The sequence below is a fragment of the Clarias gariepinus genome, chromosome 14 (assembly GCF_024256425.1).
Source record: "Clarias gariepinus isolate MV-2021 ecotype Netherlands chromosome 14, CGAR_prim_01v2, whole genome shotgun sequence".
NCBI classification, from domain to species: Eukaryota; Metazoa; Chordata; class Actinopteri; order Siluriformes; family Clariidae; genus Clarias; species Clarias gariepinus.
In genome coordinates, this window is record NC_071113.1 from 13777868 (window position 1) to 13797118 (window position 19251).

The window sequence follows — 19251 nt, forward strand, 5'->3', positions numbered from 1 at the left end:
TTTCCAGTGCTCAATTTCTGGGACAGTTTTAGGTGTTTGGTGCAGGATTTAAGAAATTGTGTTGATACCTGTAACCTCTGGTTAAATAACAGTGAAATAACACTGAGAACAGATCAGCCCAAACTGGGAATTTTAGAGTACAGTATTTCTATTATGTAAAATGTGTTGGAGTTACTTAATCATGGCATACTCTATACTGCAAAAATGATTAAATATACAATATGCCTGCAGATGGCACTAAAGGGGGATCCTTGTTTAGGAATTTTCAGGACTCCTCCCAGTCACCCATATCTCCCCTGCATACCTTTGACATCTATTTAAATTGCCAGTGACACATGCAGTGGGTCAAAAATAGCGAGCACTCAGAAGCTAGAACCTTCTACTGTGTCATTTATTGGAGTGTGTGTGTTGTAGAGGTTTGTCAACCACAAAACCGTGCATTCAGCAAGGATTTAAAATATGTAGAAGTAAGTAAAGAAGTTTAGAAGGCACATATTCTTAATTACTCTTTGATGTCGTTTGTGTAAAATTTTCATTTTTATACGATAAAAGTAGAGGTCTTTTTAAAATGGCTACAGTTTTGGGGCAGTTCATGGAGTTTCACCCAGTTCATGGTACTAATGTGCAGCTGGATTGCTGTGGGACTAAGGCCACCCGAGTTGAAAGTTTTGCTAATGGAATATGCTTCAGTAAACATCCTTTAAACCCTGGAGAGATTTTTCTGGTTGAAATTGAGGACAAGGAGATAGGCTGGTGTGGACACCTTAGAGTTGGACTAACCGCACATGATCCTAAAACGATGGAAAAGGTTCCAGAATATTCTCTGCCTGACCTGGTGGAACAAGGACAAAGCTGGGTGTTTGCCATAACCAGAAACCACAACAAGGTTGTTGAGAATGAAGTTGAGGAGCCCCAAGGAGCAAGTGGGAGTCATGCAGATGGGAATGAAGGCAGCAATCTTAAAAGTTTTTTAACTGAAAGTCACTTGTTTATAGAGAATGTACGCATACCAAAGGAAAAGTTGGTGGGACGGAGTCGACCTGGTTGGTTTAGTCACATCTTGGATGATTTGTACAAAATGAATACTTTGCCTCCTACTGCCAGGCGCAGTCGCATAGGAGTTTTGTATATTCCAAAAAGACAAGGTTTTGCTGATATGCATATTGTCATCAATGGTGAAGACATGGGTGCCTGTGCTAAAGGAATTCCCACGAGCCTCCCTCTGTATGCGGTCGTGGATGTATTTGCTGCTACTAAAAGTGTCAGAATTGTACAAGTGGAATATGGCCGTGAGTTCCCAATATTTTTTCCTTCTCTCTCTTTCATGCACACACACACAAACACACTTAAAAACCATACTAAACACTATAATTACTATTCTTTTTTTCTCTCTTCTCTTTTTGTTCTAGTTCCGTCACTGCAGACACTTTGTCGCCAGACGATTCAGAAGCACATCATTCACAGAATGGCTTTAAACTGGTTGGAACTTCCAGAGATTTTAAAACATTACTGTAAATTTGAGTAAAAGAATAATTGGAGAACTGCAAAGGCTCTTAAAACAAAATAGTTTACATACTCTAAAGATTAGACCAGCATTTCAACATGATAAATACAGGTACTGTATATACCAAATAGCAAACAATAAATCTACATAGCATTATTTTAATTAGCACTCTAATTCTTCTGTGTTCATCTTAAATAAACTGAACCTACTGTGACTATCCCTTTTATTATTTATTCATTTTAAATGGCATTAACGGATGTCAGAAAAATATGCCAATACATGCTCATCATTTCACGGGGAGCCTGGGGGCTATCCCAGGGCACTTGGCGAACAAGGTGGGATACACCCTGTTAAGTTTGCAGGGCACACACATACACACACTCGTTCTCAGACAACAAGCAATTTGGGAACGCACTGGGAAAACATACCATGCACACAGACCTGAGGTGCGAATCGAACCCTTAACCCTGAAGGTGCAAGGTGCCTGCAAAGAAGTTTACCACTATGCCACCGTGCCATCATGCCAATACATTTTTTAATAGTTTTTTTGTTTTCAAATTAAAAAACAAAAACAAATGTCTCTATTTAATCCCACTCGATGGACAATTGCTAAAGAAAATATATGATAGTTATGTCTTTAATTTATCTAGGAAAGCAAGAAAGAAGGGTTTATCACTGAGCATAGATAATCCATATACACACTGCCATCTGCTGGACATATAGGGTTGAGGTTTGTAACTATCACGTGGCCGGAATTTTTCAATGGCGCATGCGTACTGGAGTCGCACTGTGGCGTTTATGTTGTGCTATTAGATCTTCAGAATGTCGTTTTGTTCTTTTTTCGGGAAGGAAGTGTACAAAGACCACTTTAAACCAGGTAATTATCTAGAGGTTTCTTATCTACTGAACCATAGGTTGATACAGTTTACTATTCAGGTTACTGATACAGAAAACTACTTTTGTTACTTTGTTGTCTTGTGTTTGTATTTGCGAAAGATTCGATTTAGAAATAAAATGCCAAATAATTTTTATACAATTTACTTGACATTTTATAAATGATTTACTAATTGATTAGATAATTATTTATTTAACAATTTATTGATTCCCTTCTGCAGGAATATATGTTTGCTCTCAATGTGCAAACCCATTATTTTCAAGTAGATCCAAGTATGTCCACTCCTCACCTTGGCCAGCCTTCACAGAAACCCTGCATGAGGACAGTGTAACTAAAGTGATGGAGACACTCACAGCTTATAAGGTTAACCAAACTGTCATCTGTGAATATCGTTATTACACGAGCTTTAGTGTTAAAACAGCAGGCTTCATCTTTACTGGTTTATGTTTGGCTTCCTGTGCAGGTTCTGTGTGGCAAGTGTGGTAATGGACTAGGCCATGAGTTTCTAAATGATGGTCCAGAAAAAGGAATTTCAAGATTTTGAATTTTTAGTCACTCGTTGAAGTTTGTCCCAAAAGGTAAATAGACTAGTAAAGTAGTCATTACATTTTTATGTATTTTTTTAAACTATGGTACATATCTGATGGTCTATGATATACATTACTTTAACTTATGACTTGTTTTGTTTTTACAGACAAAGTTGATCAGCACTAAAATATGGATGTAAACAAAGAGCCATGAACAAGCTCTCAAGCTGTTCTTGCATGTACTTTAAGAGGACGCTCAGTTCATGAAGTTGACAGGGAAAAGTCCAACTGGAGACCCTGTTTACAGATGTATGTGGTTGTCCTCCTTATACCTCATTGTTAAAAAATATAAATATATTATAGAATGTAAAACGTGCTTCCATATGGGTCATAGTAATTAATATTCTTATATAATGGTTAGCACTGTTGCCTTGCACCTCCAGGGTCCAGGATCGATTTCTGTCACACATCGATTTCTGTCTCAGGTCTGTGTGCATGGTGTTTGCATGTTCTCCCTGTGCTTGGTGGGTTTCCTTTGGGTAATCTGTTTTCCTCTCACAGTCTAAAGACATGCATTATAGGCTAATTGGCATTTCTAAATTGGCCATAGTGTGTAAATGAGTGTGCCCTGCGATGGATTGGCACCTTGTCCAGGGTAAACACTGCCCCTTGCTCTAAGCCTTCTAGGATAGGCTCCAGGCCCTCCATGACCCTGTATACATGAAAAGGCGTTATAGTAAATGAGTTAGTGAGTAGTACTCTCCAGGTCTGTGCTTCTCAAACTGGATATTGTAATGTATAGATGTTTATTACTTTTTGTAAAAATATTATAATTTTGTTAAAACTAGAAGAAATATGGTGGATCCTTTAATGATGACATTTTATTTGGTTTAGATGAAATGTTCAGGTAAATTAAGGCTTTTGTCAATATGCATATTTGTACATATTTGCATACTGTACTGAAACAGTTAAACGTCTGGTAAAAATAAATCTGTTAAACTACGCAGTTAATTCAAAGAAGAACTTGTGATGAAATTTCTCATGAATGAACACATAAAACCAATCAGCATTTACAGAACACTTGTATTGTAGCACAGCATAGTGATGAGACACTCAGCTGCAGTAAAACATCCAAATAGAGCAAACGATTTTAAAAAGGCTGTATGTCCATAAATGCCAATCCTAGCAAAGTAGCTTGGAGCCCACTGCAGTCATATGCAAGCGGAGCCCTCGTGCCCTAGTTCTTCTGGGATAGGCTCCAGGTCCCCGCGACCCTGAATACAGGATAAATCGGTAAAGAACATGAGTAGTTGAGATGAGTTATTACCACATCCCCTGTGCAGACCTACCTCTCTCCCAACGATTTCCACTAGTAATTAAAGGTGTTCCTGGGAGGTAAGTGTTTCAGCAGTGATGATGGCATGAAACAGGCAGTCTGATTATGGCTTTCCTTTTTTTTTTCCAAGGTTTTTTTTTTATTGGTATTTTTTGATATACAACGTATTTCACTGCTACTTCTTCTTTGTTAACCTGGGCCCCGACCGATCTGGTATGGAAATGTAATTTCTGATTCGCATCATTGATTTGGCAAATGTTTTATGTCGGATGCCCTTCCTGACACAACCCTCTGTATTTATCCAGACTTGGGACTGGCACAAGAAGACACTGGATTGCCCCCCGCCCCCGGGTTGCATTTTCAGTAAAAAATTATACTTTGTGATTAAACCTACAATTAAATTACAGTCTTTCAATGAAAATCATTAAGACAATAAATGAAAATAAAATTGTACACAATGAGTTCTGTCAAGCCATGTAGTCAAATATATTTGACACATTTGAATAAGAGGCTTAATACTTGCACAGATTTGTTTTCATAAAACATACCCGACTGAATACATTTAGGATGAACTGTAATGCAGACTGCTCCCCAGGCCTTTTGATGATTGAATCTGGAATGGGACGTTCAAAAAGCACAGGTGGGAGTGATGGTCAGATGTACACAAACTTTGGTAAATGGTTGTTGTAGTATGAGTAATGGATCACCTAATGCATTCCTATGGGTCTAGTACTGGAACTAGTAATGACAATAATATTCTTGTACACATTTAAGCATTATCCATTTCTATTAAACTATCTGTGTATATCAAACAGATACAGCAATTATAAGTGTGTGTGTGTGTATATGTATATATATATATATATATATATATATATATATATATAATAAGACAACAAACTCATAAAACAAATCTGTTTGCATAAACCTATGTAGTTGAATGACTAGGACATGTGGTTGCCTCTGTTTAAATATAACTGGACTATAAATAAACAACTCGGTGCTGATGACAAACGTTTCCAACTTGTAATTGTATTTGAATAAATATCTATGCCCACACTTTTGTGGCCAGGGATGAGGTGTGTAATAATGTTTCTAAAAGACTTTCATCCATCTCACATGTCCTGATATGTAAAGTATGGTTCCCATAATAAACATAAAGCAGGTCAAAGGCATAAAATGTATTATAACAGCATTTGTACTGTACATTTAATATTGTATCTGAATAGATTTATTAATTAAAAAATGTTCCTAACACTGAGTAAAAGCTGTTACCCCTGCTAAAATTTTTAACACATTCTTTCTAAAAAATTCTATAATGTATTACCAGTGCTACAAGTATACAGTAATGTCTCTAAATGCTTTTCATTCAGCTCTGATACCTCTACAGTTATTTGGAGATTTTTCCAGTGCCTGGAAAAATTAATTTCCCTGCTTTAATTTGATTCTGCCAAATGCCTAAATGTAAATGTCTTTGAGTGCCTTTCTTGAGTGATATTTTTGAATGCTGTGCAATTAACGTTTTCAGTAAAGATATATATAAAAAAATGTAGGCTGCAAATTTGCAATATTTACAAACGTTAGACAAATAAAATAGATGTAAAATAGAAGGGTTTACAGACTGCACAAAAATTATTTGTAAACTCTCAGGTAAAAACGTTTAAGAATATTAAAGTATGAATATATGTTGTGTGAATATGACAACAGCAGTATGATTGAGTTCACATCATTGATGTACAGCAATTTGCTGAAGCTATGCCACGAAGTATAAAAGCAGTTCTGAAGCAAAAATAGGGTCCAGCCCAGTACTGGTAAGGTAAGATGTACCTATAAAGTGGCCACATATATTTTATTTCACAGGTTTGGTGTCTCATAATTGCTGTATCTGTGTGATTGATACACACAGTTTAATAGACCTGGATTTTGTGTAAATGAGTATAATGAGAAAAATGTCAGTAGTACTGTAGTCTACAAGTGCATTAGTTATTATAAACAATTATAAAGTATAAATATATATATATATATATATATTTTTTTTTTAATTGACCAATATACGTGAAGTCATACAAAGGTATAAACATTTTCTGTATTTGCTTTACAACGCTCCACATTTTCAACGTTTCTGAGTTGCTGAGGCGCCGTCAGCGTTGCGCGCGTGCTCAGCGCCACCGAACTGTCTTTCCCCTCAGCTCGAGACACCTGCAGATAGCACTTAGCTAACACTGGTTTGTTTGTCCTAACGGGTTTGTGGTAAGAAAAATATGATTAATAGTGTACAAGAGCACGTAAAGTATAAAAGTCTGCTAATTTGCCAGCGTCTGCAACATGGAGGTTAACTAAGTGTTTTACACCTGTTGATTTTAGTTTTAGGTCGAAAGATGGAATGTGTTTCAATATCTGACTTGAGCCCGAATATCACCCGGCCGGTGAGAATTTTATTTATAATGATTTATTTGTTTGTTTATGTAATTATTTGACTTAATGCAGACTAACACAGAATTGGTTTAGAAGATTTTATTTCATTTTATGACACTAATCTCGTAAATAACTGTTTTACACAAAGTGTCATTTTATGTTGACCTAATTTATATGCTGGTTTAATGTATAAATAAAACTGTATGTATATTTCAGAATGTGGTTGGGATTATCATTGGAAAAACTGATGCAAGAGGATTCCCTGACAGGAAAAGTTGGCCATCACATAAATTACTAACTCATTAATTCACGGCTTTATAACATATTGTATCCTGCCTGGACAAAAAAAAAGCCACATATTCTAAGATTTCCTTCCGTCATCTTTAGCTTTGAATACAGCACACAATGTGATAACCTGCTCATTCAGTAGATTCAGGTTATCAGCTGACATTTTATTGGCATTTTTACAGGCTTGTGGGCATCGCTTCATAAGCTTCTCTTCTTACCCTGATGCACCCTTGCTCTGGAATATGGTCAATCTGAGCTCATCAGACCATATGACCTATTTCCATGTCTCCAAAGTCCAATCTTTATTATCCCTATTTAATCCAAGATTTTTTATTATTATTATTATTCTAACTTATAGGTGGTTTTCTTATGGCCACACAGCTATTTAGTCCTATTCTTGTGTGTTCTGATCACATTGTGTATGTATGGAAATGCTTTTACCATACATACACAAGAATTAAACATAGCTATTGCTATACTATTAAACATAGCTATTGTTTTTACTGATTTTTTTTATTATGCAACTTTAACAAACGTTTAAGTGATCTTCATTCATAATTTTTTCTGACCACATTTCTTACACAAAGTTAATGGTTCAGCACTATTCTTCTAGGTTTTGATAATGTGTTACAAGGTTCTTAACCCAGTTCCAATCATTTCAAATGTCTTTAGTTGTTTTCTTTGCTTGATGCAGAGCAATAATTTGACCATTCTGAAATCACAACTTTTTTTGGGGGGCCAGGCAGTGTATATTCTATATTCAACACTACTAGTATTACTACTACTACTGCTAATAATAATAATGATAATTTTATTTTACTGAATTCTAGATATTGGTTCAGAGCGATTTACTTTCAGCTTTACAATTAAAGACTCACCAGAACATTTAATTAATGTGTCTTCATGGGGCACTGAAGGATACATTCAAGGGCTTTCCAGTCATATCAAAATAGGAGACTGTGGTAAGAGTTTTTGGGGTATCCCAAAATTTCCATACATAAAGGAAATTAAGAAATAAAATAAAATACAAGGGAAAAAAGAAAACTTTCCGGTTATTTAGTCTTGCATATTTCAAGCACTGTGTAATGTAACCTTAACTGCTTAACCTCTTTTTTAGTTGTCATTGAAAATCCTCTTGTTGCTACTAAAGATCCAGAAAAAGAGGACCGATTCTGTCCTTTAACCCCAAGGTTAATTTAAATATTTTTTGTAAGCCTTTTAAAAGGGATATGGCTGAAATTATTTATCCTTACTTCCTTTTTGATGTATAAAACAGTTTATTGTCCTCAGTTTATACAGATTGTTGGTGACCGAAGCGCACTCAGCCATAAGAATTTGTACAGATTTAGACACAGAGAGCAGATTACTTTCTCTGTTCCACATACCAGTGAAGGACTCAGGGGACTTCTACTCACTGGGAGACATTACTGCAAATGGACAAAGCCTAGATGGAAATTTCATTAATATTCTAGCTGCTGTCCGATTGGTATGAAACTATGAGATGTCCTTGCATTGAAACATTGGCAAAACAGTTTTAAAGATTTTTTTTGTATGACATGTTTTAATTTGTGCCGCAAAGATTGGAGAGCCAAAGTACTTCACTACTTCAGATGGACGAAAAGGGCAGAAGCTAGAGATTAAACTGTTTGATGAAACTTTGATGTCCTTCCCTTTTATATGGTACCTTTTTTTTTTGCCAGATTCACATTCTCATTTGTTATAATATTTGTTGTTTAAAATATTGTAATTCATAGCTGGGATCGAGAAACAATTCAGTTTGTGCAGACCTTGCCACCACGAGAGACAGGTATTCTAATTAACAAAAGAGCAACATATAAATGACTGTAAACTACATTTTATTACACTAAAAGTACAAAATTTATGTGGATTCATTTGTATATATTATTTAATCATAGTGCTTTTCATAGTTGATGCTCGAATCAGCTTTGATACTTTCCGTAACTGTATGGTGGCAACAGCTACCTCAAAAACAATCATTACTATTAACCCTGGTAAGTTATATACTGATACCCCTCATTAAAATATAATTCTTATTTTGTGTACATTTTTACAAAAACAAGGTTAACCTTTGACTAAAAATTCCATGTTATTTATTTTATATTTAGATACATTAGAAGCCAACCAGCTCTTTTCTTATGCCAAGGAATTATCAGAAAGTGAACAGCTAGAAGAGCCAGAGATAGAAGTGAATATTAATGTTCCCTGTAAGCATAAATGTTGTGTTTGTTAGTTGTTTATGCTTATGTAAAGGTTCAAATGATGAACTAGATACTGAATCTGTTTTTTCCCATGTATTTCTCAGTGGACTCCATTAATGATATATTGACAGTAAGTCAAGTTAAAGACAGAGCGAAGAAAAGCTCTGATGCCTTTTACGGTGTGATATATGGGTTCATCACCACTTTAGGATTAGATTCCTGCATTACTAAAGTAATTCGCAGCAGGTGGTAAGTCAGAAATACTTGGAAGCTGATGAACCCAGTATAATTGCATGTGTTTTCTCCACATAATTCATTTAATTTTTTATTTTATAGTGACAGATGCAAATATCTTGTCCGTGAGGAGATGGAGGTCTGCACTTATGTAGCCTGTCCAAAACAAGGACAAGCAGGTGAAGTTAGTGCTGCCTTTGATCTGCTGGTGGATGTTGCTGATCACACAGGAACTCTGCAGGGCTGCAACCTGTCAGGCATGGTTGCTGAACAAACTCTGGGATGTACTGTAAGTACAAACAGCTAAATCTCCTACCGCATTTGCATGACAACACTTATAGTCCAATACCCAGGATTAGTTGTTTTACTCCTAATAAGTCAACTAAAATAAACAAAACAAAACAACAGGTAATTGACAAACCTAGCATGACTTAGATAAATTTATTATATTAGTATTTTCAAAATAGCTATACATTTTTGGTAGAGTTCAGTATACAAGTTTACTGGTACAAACCTATCCACTTCTAAACATTTTGTATTTGTACACAATCATAATTCGGTCATTTGCAGCTTCAGTATTTTAGCTTTTTTAACCACAACCTATATAAGTTTGTGTGAAAAAACAAAAAAATTAGAGTTAAATCCAACAAATACTAACATTCGTATATACAAAAGGGGAAAGAACATCTTTAATAATATAGTATTAACACACATAAATTGACATACGAGCTGTTAAGTACCCGTCATTAAGAGTTTGTAGAATTAGTTAAAATGTTAAAGCTAAAAATAAGCTGATTACCAGTAATGTAATCAGTGATATTAGTGTATAGACACTGTATAGCCATGCCACCAGAAGGGAAAAGGTAAAAAAAAAAAAAAATGCTGATGCAGGTTTATGTACTGTTAAAGTTTCGTTAAATTTTGTATAGCTACCTTTGCGAGATTCTGTGACAAAATCTGGCTGGACAGACATGCATACAGACAGAATTTTCTGAGATTGGTTTTGGGTAAAATATAAAACATAAATGTATCATTGAAAAAACAAGTTCTGACTAATGTACACTCAAATTTTTTGGGGGGGAAAAATTTATTAATACTGGAAAAAGCTCTCTTTACAAATGAAAACTTTGCTTCTATTTTAGTCCAAGGAATTTGTATGTCTCTCTGAGTCTAACCGGACAGCCATGAAGTGGAGGTTTCTTCTGGAAAGATGCAAAATTTATGTTAAGGTAAAAAGACCTATCTATCTATTTATCTATCTGCTGATCCACCATATCAATAAAATCACTTAGAGGTGACATAAATAACATTAAATACCTCATTACAGTAGCACCTAGCAAAGAGGTGGGGTATATTAGGCAGCAAGTGAACACTTAGATTTCGGAGTTGCTGTGTCGGAAGCAAGAAAAAGGGGCAAGTGTAAAGATCTGAGCAAGTCTGACAAGCTCCGGACTGTGATGGGAAGGTGTCACAACACACTGCACATCAATGCTTTCTATGTGGAGTGCTTAGTACCTGTGCTGACTCCGCTTCTTAACCAAAAGCTCCTGCAATGGGCATATGAACATTAAAACTGGACTGTTTTGACAAACTGCTTGAGGAAACAATGGCACCAAGATGTTTGTGTCTGTCTGTCTGTGATGCTCTCCCTCTCTCTCTTTCAGGTGTTACCATCAGCAAAAAGCAAAAGTGGCATGAGAACAAGCATCCTTTCTTGCACCCTTGCCGATCCGGTGGAAGTCAAGCAAAACATGTCTACCCTGACTAGCTAAATGCTAGCTGGCTCAGCAGCTGTTACAATCAGTTCACACAGGATATTAGATATAATAGTGTTACCCTTAGATGAAGCAGTCATGCAAGCTTAATATATCAAACGTGTATTCTTGACGTTGGAAATTGCTTTTTTGTATTCTGTTTTGGCTTTATATATAACACCCGTCTGTTTGTTACATTTTCTAAAATAAACATGAAGTTATTTTTGTCCCTATTTGCTCGCCGCGTTGCCCTAAAGGTCCTTTCTCTAAGCCCGGAACTATTAAATTGCGTTTCGTGTTTCAGTGGGAATGTTTTCAGGTGGCCATTGGGCTTTGTTTTTGCCCTTCGTTTAAATAAATGTTTTAAATTTTACCGTGTATTTTTATTGTCACATCACTATTATTATTTTTATTTAGGACATCTTAACCGTCCATCTGCTAACAGGTAAAACCTTTATGTTTCCATTTGATGTTAGCCGATAACTTAGTCGACGAGGAAAAGCATCGTGTTGCTAAGTAGTTAGTTGTAAGTTACTAGTTTTTATTCTGCAGTCTATGTTAACAGCTTGTGATAAAACTTTTCAAAACAAGAAGCATTACTACAGATAGGATGCAGTGTTTTGACTGTCGCACACAGGCGCGCTGTTTGTTGTTTATGCATTGTTTATGTTTTAGCTTTCTGCAGTTTAGCACCGGTGTGTTACTACTACAGAGTTAATCATGAATGTAAACCAAGGCACAGTCGGGAGTGACCCAGTGATCCTGGCCACCGCTGGGTATGACCACACAGTGCGGTTCTGGCAGGCACACAGTGGGATCTGCACCAGAACAGTGCAGCACCAGGACTCTGTATCCTCTCTACATGCAAGCACGCTATATTACTTTTAAAATGCGACTTTTCGTTACTGAACGAAAATATGCAGACACTATATGGACAAAAGTATTTGGCCAAATTAGTTAATCATTGGATTTATGTGTTTCAGTCAGGCTCATTTTCCCCAGAGAAGAGTTCAAAGAATTAATGTGAGACATTATATTATTAGGTTATGATGCAGCTGTTTTGCATAAACTTTACCCTGAGATTATCTTATATTATATGACCTTACATTAAATTATATGGACAGATTATATTGGTATTTGGACAAATGTTCATTATTGAACTCGGTTCAATAACCTAAAAAAGGGATAATTTTAATGCTTCAGCATACCAAGACATCTTGGACAATGCTATGCTAATGCTCTCTAACTTTATGGCAACAGTTTGGGGAATGCCCTTTCTATTCCAACATGATTGTGCCCCGGTGCACGAAGCAAGGACTATAAAGAAATGGTTTGATAAGTTTGGTATGGAAGAGCTTGACTGGCCTGCACAGAGCCCTAATCTTACCCCCATCGAGCACCTTTGGGATGAACTGGAACAGAGATTGTGAGTCAGTCCTTCTCGCCTAACATCAGTGCCTGACCTCATAAATGAGTATGAATGAATGGGCACAAATTCTCAAAGAAACACTCCAAAATCTTGTGAACCGCCTTCCCAGAAGAGTGGAGGCTGTTATAGCTGCAAAAGGGAAACCAACTACTGTACATATTGAAGTACAGTATATTTATTTAGGTACAATGTCATTACAAAAAAACTTATGTCCATATAGTGTAGATGAGTACATAGGAAGATAGATAGATGAATGGACTTATCACATCATCCCAAAGATTGCTTAACTCCAACACCAGCAGGTGAATTCACTAGAAGTAACACCTGACAGGAGCATGATTGCAGCAGCTGGTAAGTTACAATTCACAGATTAGCAATAAAAAGCGAGTTTGGTGCAATGGGTATAATTAATATCAGCTTCTGTTTACAGGTTATCAGCACATACGTATGTATGACCTCAACTCAAACAATCCAAATCCTGTAATCAATTATGATGGCGTCAGCAAAAACATCACATCAGTCGGCTTCCATGAGGATGGCAGATGGATGTACACCGGAGGAGAAGACTGCATGGCTCGTATTTGGGATCTGAGGTGATTACCAATGGTAGCTTTTTTAGATAAGACATCAGTTTAAAATGTTAATGTTTATTTTACTGTTTTGTTTTCATTCAGATCAAGAAATTTACAGTGTCAAAGAATCTTCCAGGTCAACGCACCTATCAATTGTGTGTGCCTTCATCCCAACCAAGTAAGACATGTGCTTTATTTTCGTGTTAATAAAAGGATATTATTTAATATAGGCTCTTGCATAATTGCATTAATATTTTTATGTGTGTTAATGTTTAGGGCGAATTGTTTGTTGGAGATCAGAGTGGTGTGATCCATGTCTGGGATCTTAAAACAGACCATAACGAACAGCTTATCCCAGAGCCAGAGGTGTCCGTCAACTCTGTGCACATCGACCCTGATGCTAGCTACATGGCTGCCGTCAATAGCTCTGTCAGTATCTACATCCCACTTTCTATGTATCATGAGTGTTCTGTCCTTTTATACATGCATAAATATTCTGTACTAAATACTACAAAAATTCATTTTTTAAAATATTTGCTGGTGTTGACCCTTAGGGCAACTGTTACGTGTGGAATTTGGCTGGAGGAATAGGTGACGAGGTGACTCAGCTTATTCCCAAAACCAAAATTCCTGCTCACAAACGTTACTCTTTGCGCTGTAAATTTAGTCCTGACTCCACGTAAGTACATCCTGAATTATTGTTTATTTATTCATTTAAAACATTTAATGAATTTTGTAGCTTATTTTGCTAATCGTTCTTATACCTTTTAATGTATTTTTTTCATTTTATATAGATTACTCGCTACCTGCTCTGCAGACCAGACATGTAAGATCTGGAGGACCTCCAACTTCTCCCTGATGACTGAGCTAAGCATTAAAAGCAACAACCCTGGAGAGACGTCTCGTGGCTGGATGTGGGACTGTGCCTTCTCTGGAGACTCGCAGTATATTGTCACAGGTGAGCATGTAGTGGAGACACTGGAGGTCTAATGTGGAAAACTTTCCCCCTCTGTAAAACTGTTCAGTCCTTGTTTTATTTATTTTCTTCCCTTTCCTTATAATTGAGGAAAATTACAGTGTAACTGTAGTTTGGTATTTATGTCTGTCATCAAAGGATAACGAGAAAATTGTGATAAAGAATCTCTGTTAAACCACAGGCATTTCTTTGCTTATGTATAGCGATTAAAGCAGTTATCATTCTGTTTTAAGCATTTTAGCTTATTTTTGGCAGTCTATTTAAAAAGATGCAGTGGTTAGGTCATAAGGTGTCATGCAAACATGAGGATTTGAATAGGATGCATTGGGAGAAAACAAGGAAAGAAATTATAATTGAAATATTTTAATAAATGTATTTTTGTGGTAGGGTGATTATTAAAATATGCAGTCATATTCTGTAAAATCAACAGAATATAACTGTTTAATGTGCAGTCAAATTACAAAAATACAACTATTTCTTCTTTAAAGTTTTCTTTACACATTAATGAAACACTTTAGCATTTTAAGATGTTCTGCATTCACTCTACTTATGTCTGTGTCTTGTTACCTTTAACACACACACAATAATTTTTATTGGCCTGCACTTGATTTTGTACTTTTTCCACCTTGACTTTCAGCCTCTTCAGATAACCTGGCACGTCTGTGGTGTGTAGAGACAGGGGAAATCAAACGTGAGTACAGTGGGCATCAGAAGGCTGTGGTGTGTCTGGCCTTCAATGACAGTGTGCTTGGTTAAATCCGAAACTGTCATTATCTCCCATTCTGAGGAAGAAGGCAGCAGGACTCTTTACTGTCTCAAGGATTACAGCCTTGAGAACTACATCAAGACAAATAAGGTTCAAACTATGTTACGTTAGTGACAGAAATAGTGACTGTTATTTTGATTATTGTGAAATTGTAATGTATTATTGTTTGTGTATAACTACACAGTTTATGAAAAAAGAACATTAATCAGTTCACTCAAGGGAATCAAACCAGTCAAGGGAGCATCAAAGAACTTGCAAGACTGTATCTCGGATATGCGATTTTTGTTTCAGCAGGAATCCTGCTAAATAATGTATATTAATTAAGACCTTTAGAAATACAAAGCAGTATCAGGAAACATAGGGAAATATTTAATTGTAAAACCTTAATTTCACCTCAGAGTGTAGAAATTTAATAATAATAATGTTAAATAGGAATTGCATATGATTGTTCTTTTTTCTAAAAGGTACATGATTTTTAAATATTCAGGCAGTAGATAAAATTTAAAATCCCAGGTAAAATGTGTAAAAATAGCAATACATGGAAAACATATAACTATTGTAATATATATATTTGTGATATGCAAACGTGTGCTGCTGAAATAATGTCCTCTTCCGATATTTTGGCCTTTAATTTGACAAGTTAATAAAAACCATTCCACAACATGACCTAGAGGTATCCAGCCATTTAAATACTGGGTCACCATGGGGTGGCATGGGGTTAAATATTTTTTCCTTACAAGTATTTCTAGGTCCTGCATATGTACATACTGTATCAACATGTTTGTAAATACAATCTGTGTTAGTAAAACTCTGAATTAATAGACTGGTCACTGTAATCTCTGCCAGTGATATCATATTAAACACTGGTTAGCAGTATTGACCTGTCCCTTTTAGTGTACCACCAAGTTAAATCTGTGATTAAAATGTCCTATTGCAGTCATACAACATGTATGTGCTCCGGAATAAAAGACTCACTCAAAATCATGACACTTTATTAGCGCAACAGTGCTTTCAGTTACTCATCTGTATCAGGTTACACAAATATAAGCAGCAGCAAGTCTCTGAATTAAAAACTATTTTTTTTTAAAAAGGATAGGGACATAGTGGATAACATGACTGATGTCTGTTTGCCTTGTCAGAGGTGTGTGTGTGTGTCTTTCCCTCAGTTTTGCCTCATTGATAGTAACATGAATGTGCCTCCATAACTTATGTGCTTGTGTGCTTACATACTCTGGATTCAAGCTCATTCTGGCAGGTAGTAGAAACACACAGACACACAAATGTTGTTTGGGAAGCAGATGTCAATGCAGAAGTAAATTAGTCGTTCTTTGGGACCTGAAAGGAGAGCAGTGAGCCTTTGATCAGTAAGGGAGGTAGTATTCTTACATCAATCGCAAAATTACTTTCCTGGTTCTGCCACAGTTAGTCACTACAACTTTGAAAAGGTCACAGCTAAAGTGCTGGATAATGTTTCTCGGTCACACTTTGCTCTTAAAAGTGCTTCACGCTATGTGCCCCTGTACTTGGCTTGTTCGCCAACATTAGTCTTCAAAATGTTCCTTTGTTTGCCATCAGAATAACAAAGCAGTGTATTAAAAATGACAAAGGAGTTAACAGTTTTTAGATTTCTTTTATTCTTTTTTTAAAGTGGTGTTTGTATGGGAACTCTTACCACCAGTTCTTCTGGTCCAGTACACAGGTCTGTGCTGACAAAGGGCCTGCAGCGGTTGCTCTAGAATTGATGTATTCACACGATGGCCTGACAATACACCTAAAAACTCTGTGTGCCTCTGAGTCTCGTTTCCCACAAGCCAGATCTGATTCACCTGAAATAATGACTGCATTAAAGTTTATGATTGTTAGTAGATGTTAAATTACAAATGTGTTGGGTCCTATAAATACATATAGGACACTGTCATGTTGGAAAAATTGTATTAATGCATCTAAGTTTAATAAGCAATATTATACCATACTTAATTGCTACTATAGTGAAATGAAAGACATGTACATGGGATTTGATGTGTCTGTAAACTAGATATGAAGCAGTTAATATCTGTAATAAAATATGTCTATTTGCTAAAAATGCCTATTCAGTGGAATAAGTGTTCTCTTCTGGTGAGCGGATTGAATTACTCGTAGTTGTCTAATGGCCTTGATTAGGTGCAACACTAGGAAAAAAAAAATCTAATCTTACTCCAGACTTTTTACCTGGACATGGATACACACCAAGTCAAGTGGAACAACCCTTCTATTCTGTGCAGATCATAACCCACCACAGGAACAGCTTGTTAAGTGCTGAGAGAAGTGTGGCCAGCACAAGTCTCATGCCTGTTAACGGAAGAGTGCTCTTTCCTTGCAGTACAGACTTATAAGAGGGAAAAAGCAACAGAGCGGCCATTGTGCACTTAGTGGTCCTATCCTGTAATGGGATCTGTACGAGGCAGATCAAATGTGCTAAGGAATTCAGAGCCAGCTAGGCCTGAGTTCGTCTGGACCTGTGCGGTCTGGTGCTCCTTTTCTGGAGCTGGAAAGGAGATAGCAGCCAAAAGTACCCTTTAATCAGCTCAGGAGCACTGAGGGTGGCGCTGTGTTCAAGTGTCAGTCAAAGCAATGTCCATCACTATGCTAGCCAAGTAGCATAGTGACACAAGAATAAGTTTATGATGTGTTACCTATAAAAAGCCTAATGTATTTCAATGATGTCAGGGTACATTTTTACATTGTGACTCTTAGTTTACTAATTAGGAAATTTGAGCTGCTGTTGATTAGTCAGTATTACCTGTTTTTTGGACTCATTCAACAGAACATGCATGTTGTCATAATCAGTCATCTCCATTTGGCGAAGGAAGCAGCTGTCCTGGTTGTCAGGCTTGTAGCATACTAACCCCTAAACAGGAGAGATTATTTAAAAAAAAAATCCCTATTACATTTGGATATTTTGTTAAAGCCAATAAGGAAATAGAGCTCTTACATGTTTAATGTCAAAGAGCACTGTAGATGTGTGATTTGTGTGCGAGGTCACCGAGTACGTCACTACACTGTTGTGCTTGTCTACTAATGCAGACTGATTGATCAGAGCAGCAGGGTGGTCAGGAGCTATGATACGGACAACCTGCAATGAAGACTGTTTGGGAGAGCTTTAGGTTTTTATTCTTATTAAAAACAAAATGCCGGTCTATTGTTGATTTGTAAACACAAAAAAATGCCTTGAAGTAGACACCCTTTCTTACCTGCATGTCTGGATGGAGTGTAAACTTCCCAGTGATGATGAGAGCAATTAGGGCAATGATAACGATGAGCAAAGTGACAGTGAGGCTGCCCCATAACATACGCTGTGGAAACCTGGATGAGCCTAGGGAGCCACAGTGCTGAGACCAAAAGAAATTTGTCACCCTTTCATGACACTGCTTCCCCTTTGAATTTTTTTTATGAATTAGGGGGAACATTTTGCCCTAAATATTTTACCCACTTTATTTAAAATTCCTAAAGATTAATGCCAAACTGTAATATAAAATCACGTTTTCTCATGAAACTACTATAAATTTAAATACACTTCAATATGTTCTTCCACTTAATACACACTTGGACAACACTGTGGATGTAAATGAATGAGAGCGTCAAACTCACCACACACTGTGATTCATCCGCACTGGTTTCTGAGAATTTGCACCACCTCATCTTTCTGCATCTAGTTGCTTCTCCCCAGTCCCTGACTTTTGCTTGTCCTAATCAAGCTGTGTTCATGACTGCCTGAGACTGAGCAAGAGAGGTTCCTATATACCTGCTCAGGTTCTCACTGCTAGTCTTTAACTTTCCCAACACACACACTCCACACAAAACATAGTCCAACCCACTGGCTACTACCCCACACTGGACAATAGACAAAGGGGAGAGGTAGATTTTTTTTTTCTGTGGACAGGGCTTGTCATCGCTAAGAAGTAGTTATTTTAGAAATGCATTGCTTTTGCCCTGAATTAGCTACTGAGGCTGCTGACTGGCCAAGGTGACTTTTACTTCAAATACTGTAATTGATTATAAAACATAATTACACATAAAAGCTTGCAAACAGGACATTAGTCATATCTTTTAGACTGAAATGATGCTTATTTATTTGATCTTTGTGGTGAGTACTTTGTTCAAGGCAAGACAACAAAAGAAACCATTACAAGTGACCATAAATCTAAAGTTAATTACAATAGTTGTTGTTCTGAACTTTACAAGCAGGTCAATCTATAATAATAATAATAATTATTATTATTATTATTATAAAGAAAAACAAGCACCTCAAAAAAGAACATAGTGTATAAGTTATATGTAATAGTGCTCATCAGTGCAA

The 19251-nt window shown here is 36.5% G+C and overlaps 5 protein-coding genes across 7 annotated transcripts; 4 read left to right on the top strand and 1 right to left on the bottom strand.

Moving 5' to 3' along the window:
* Nucleotides 1–373: 373 nt before the first annotated feature.
* On the top strand, nt 374–1947 carry neurl2 (neuralized E3 ubiquitin protein ligase 2). The gene is made up of 2 exons (XM_053512107.1): nt 374–1289; nt 1410–1947. The coding sequence occupies exons 1-2, from the start codon at nt 569–571 to the stop codon at nt 1523–1525; spliced, it is 837 nt and encodes a 278-aa protein (XP_053368082.1). The 5' UTR covers nt 374–568; the 3' UTR covers nt 1526–1947.
* A 280-nt stretch (nt 1948–2227) lies between these two features.
* Nucleotides 2228–4379, top strand: msrb1b (methionine sulfoxide reductase B1b). Its single transcript, XM_053511851.1, has 4 exons — nt 2228–2381; nt 2620–2762; nt 2863–2977; nt 3094–4379. The coding sequence occupies exons 1-4, from the start codon at nt 2327–2329 to the stop codon at nt 3111–3113; spliced, it is 333 nt and encodes a 110-aa protein (XP_053367826.1). The 5' UTR covers nt 2228–2326; the 3' UTR covers nt 3114–4379.
* A 1955-nt stretch (nt 4380–6334) lies between these two features.
* meiob (meiosis specific with OB-fold) lies at nt 6335–11316 on the top strand. 2 transcript variants are annotated; one of them, XM_053512164.1, is made up of 14 exons: nt 6335–6512; nt 6627–6688; nt 6894–6951; nt 7796–7927; nt 8083–8155; nt 8256–8451; nt 8545–8645; nt 8720–8772; nt 8882–8977; nt 9092–9190; nt 9289–9433; nt 9521–9707; nt 10561–10647; nt 11083–11316. In XM_053512164.1, the coding sequence occupies exons 2-14, from the start codon at nt 6641–6643 to the stop codon at nt 11188–11190; spliced, it is 1383 nt and encodes a 460-aa protein (XP_053368139.1). In that variant the 5' UTR covers nt 6335–6512; nt 6627–6640; the 3' UTR covers nt 11191–11316. The 2 variants fall into 2 exon arrangements, with proteins under 2 accessions (XP_053368139.1, XP_053368140.1); XM_053512165.1 differs by having other exon boundaries at nt 6335–6487.
* A 160-nt stretch (nt 11317–11476) lies between these two features.
* Nucleotides 11477–15576, top strand: mlst8 (MTOR associated protein, LST8 homolog (S. cerevisiae)). Of its 2 annotated transcripts, none has more exons than XM_053512166.1 (9): nt 11477–11617; nt 11848–12021; nt 12901–12952; nt 13032–13194; nt 13276–13351; nt 13450–13602; nt 13728–13852; nt 13968–14131; nt 14787–15576. In XM_053512166.1, the coding sequence occupies exons 2-9, from the start codon at nt 11893–11895 to the stop codon at nt 14903–14905; spliced, it is 981 nt and encodes a 326-aa protein (XP_053368141.1). In that variant the 5' UTR covers nt 11477–11617; nt 11848–11892; the 3' UTR covers nt 14906–15576. The 2 variants fall into 2 exon arrangements, with proteins under 2 accessions (XP_053368141.1, XP_053368143.1); XM_053512168.1 differs by having other exon boundaries at nt 11493–11617; nt 11885–12021.
* A 69-nt stretch (nt 15577–15645) lies between these two features.
* On the bottom strand, nt 15646–18644 carry bricd5 (BRICHOS domain containing 5). The gene is made up of 6 exons (XM_053512169.1): nt 18543–18644; nt 18146–18283; nt 17887–18039; nt 17695–17802; nt 16588–16741; nt 15646–16250 (listed from the first exon to the last, which is right to left on the bottom strand). Exons 1-6 carry the CDS (start codon nt 18591–18593, stop codon nt 16159–16161), a joined length of 696 nt encoding a protein of 231 aa, XP_053368144.1. The 5' UTR covers nt 18594–18644; the 3' UTR covers nt 15646–16158.
* Nucleotides 18645–19251: the final 607 nt, after the last annotated feature.

Coding starts and splice junctions, on each gene's coding strand:
- bricd5 (XM_053512169.1), bottom strand. CDS start 18,593: ATGAGGTGGTGCAAATTCTCAGAAACCAGTGCGGATGAATCACAGTGT. Junction 18,284..18,542: donor CGGATGAATCACAGTGTGTG/GTGAGTTTGACG, acceptor TTTTGGTCTCAG/CACTGTGGCTCCCTAGGCTC. Junction 18,040..18,145: donor CACTCCATCCAGACATGCAG/GTAAGAAAGGGT, acceptor TCTCCCAAACAG/TCTTCATTGCAGGTTGTCCG.
- neurl2 (XM_053512107.1), top strand. CDS start 569: ATGGCTACAGTTTTGGGGCAGTTCATGGAGTTTCACCCAGTTCATGGT. Junction 1,290..1,409: donor TGTACAAGTGGAATATGGCC/GTGAGTTCCCAA, acceptor TTTTTGTTCTAG/TTCCGTCACTGCAGACACTT.
- meiob (XM_053512164.1), top strand. CDS start 6,641: ATGGAATGTGTTTCAATATCTGACTTGAGCCCGAATATCACCCGGCCG. Junction 6,952..7,795: donor AGGATTCCCTGACAGGAAAA/GTTGGCCATCAC, acceptor ACTGAATTCTAG/ATATTGGTTCAGAGCGATTT. Junction 8,452..8,544: donor TTCTAGCTGCTGTCCGATTG/GTATGAAACTAT, acceptor TGTGCCGCAAAG/ATTGGAGAGCCAAAGTACTT.
- mlst8 (XM_053512166.1), top strand. CDS start 11,893: ATGAATGTAAACCAAGGCACAGTCGGGAGTGACCCAGTGATCCTGGCC. Junction 13,195..13,275: donor GCTCGTATTTGGGATCTGAG/GTGATTACCAAT, acceptor GTTTTCATTCAG/ATCAAGAAATTTACAGTGTC. Junction 13,603..13,727: donor TGGCTGCCGTCAATAGCTCT/GTCAGTATCTAC, acceptor GTTGACCCTTAG/GGCAACTGTTACGTGTGGAA.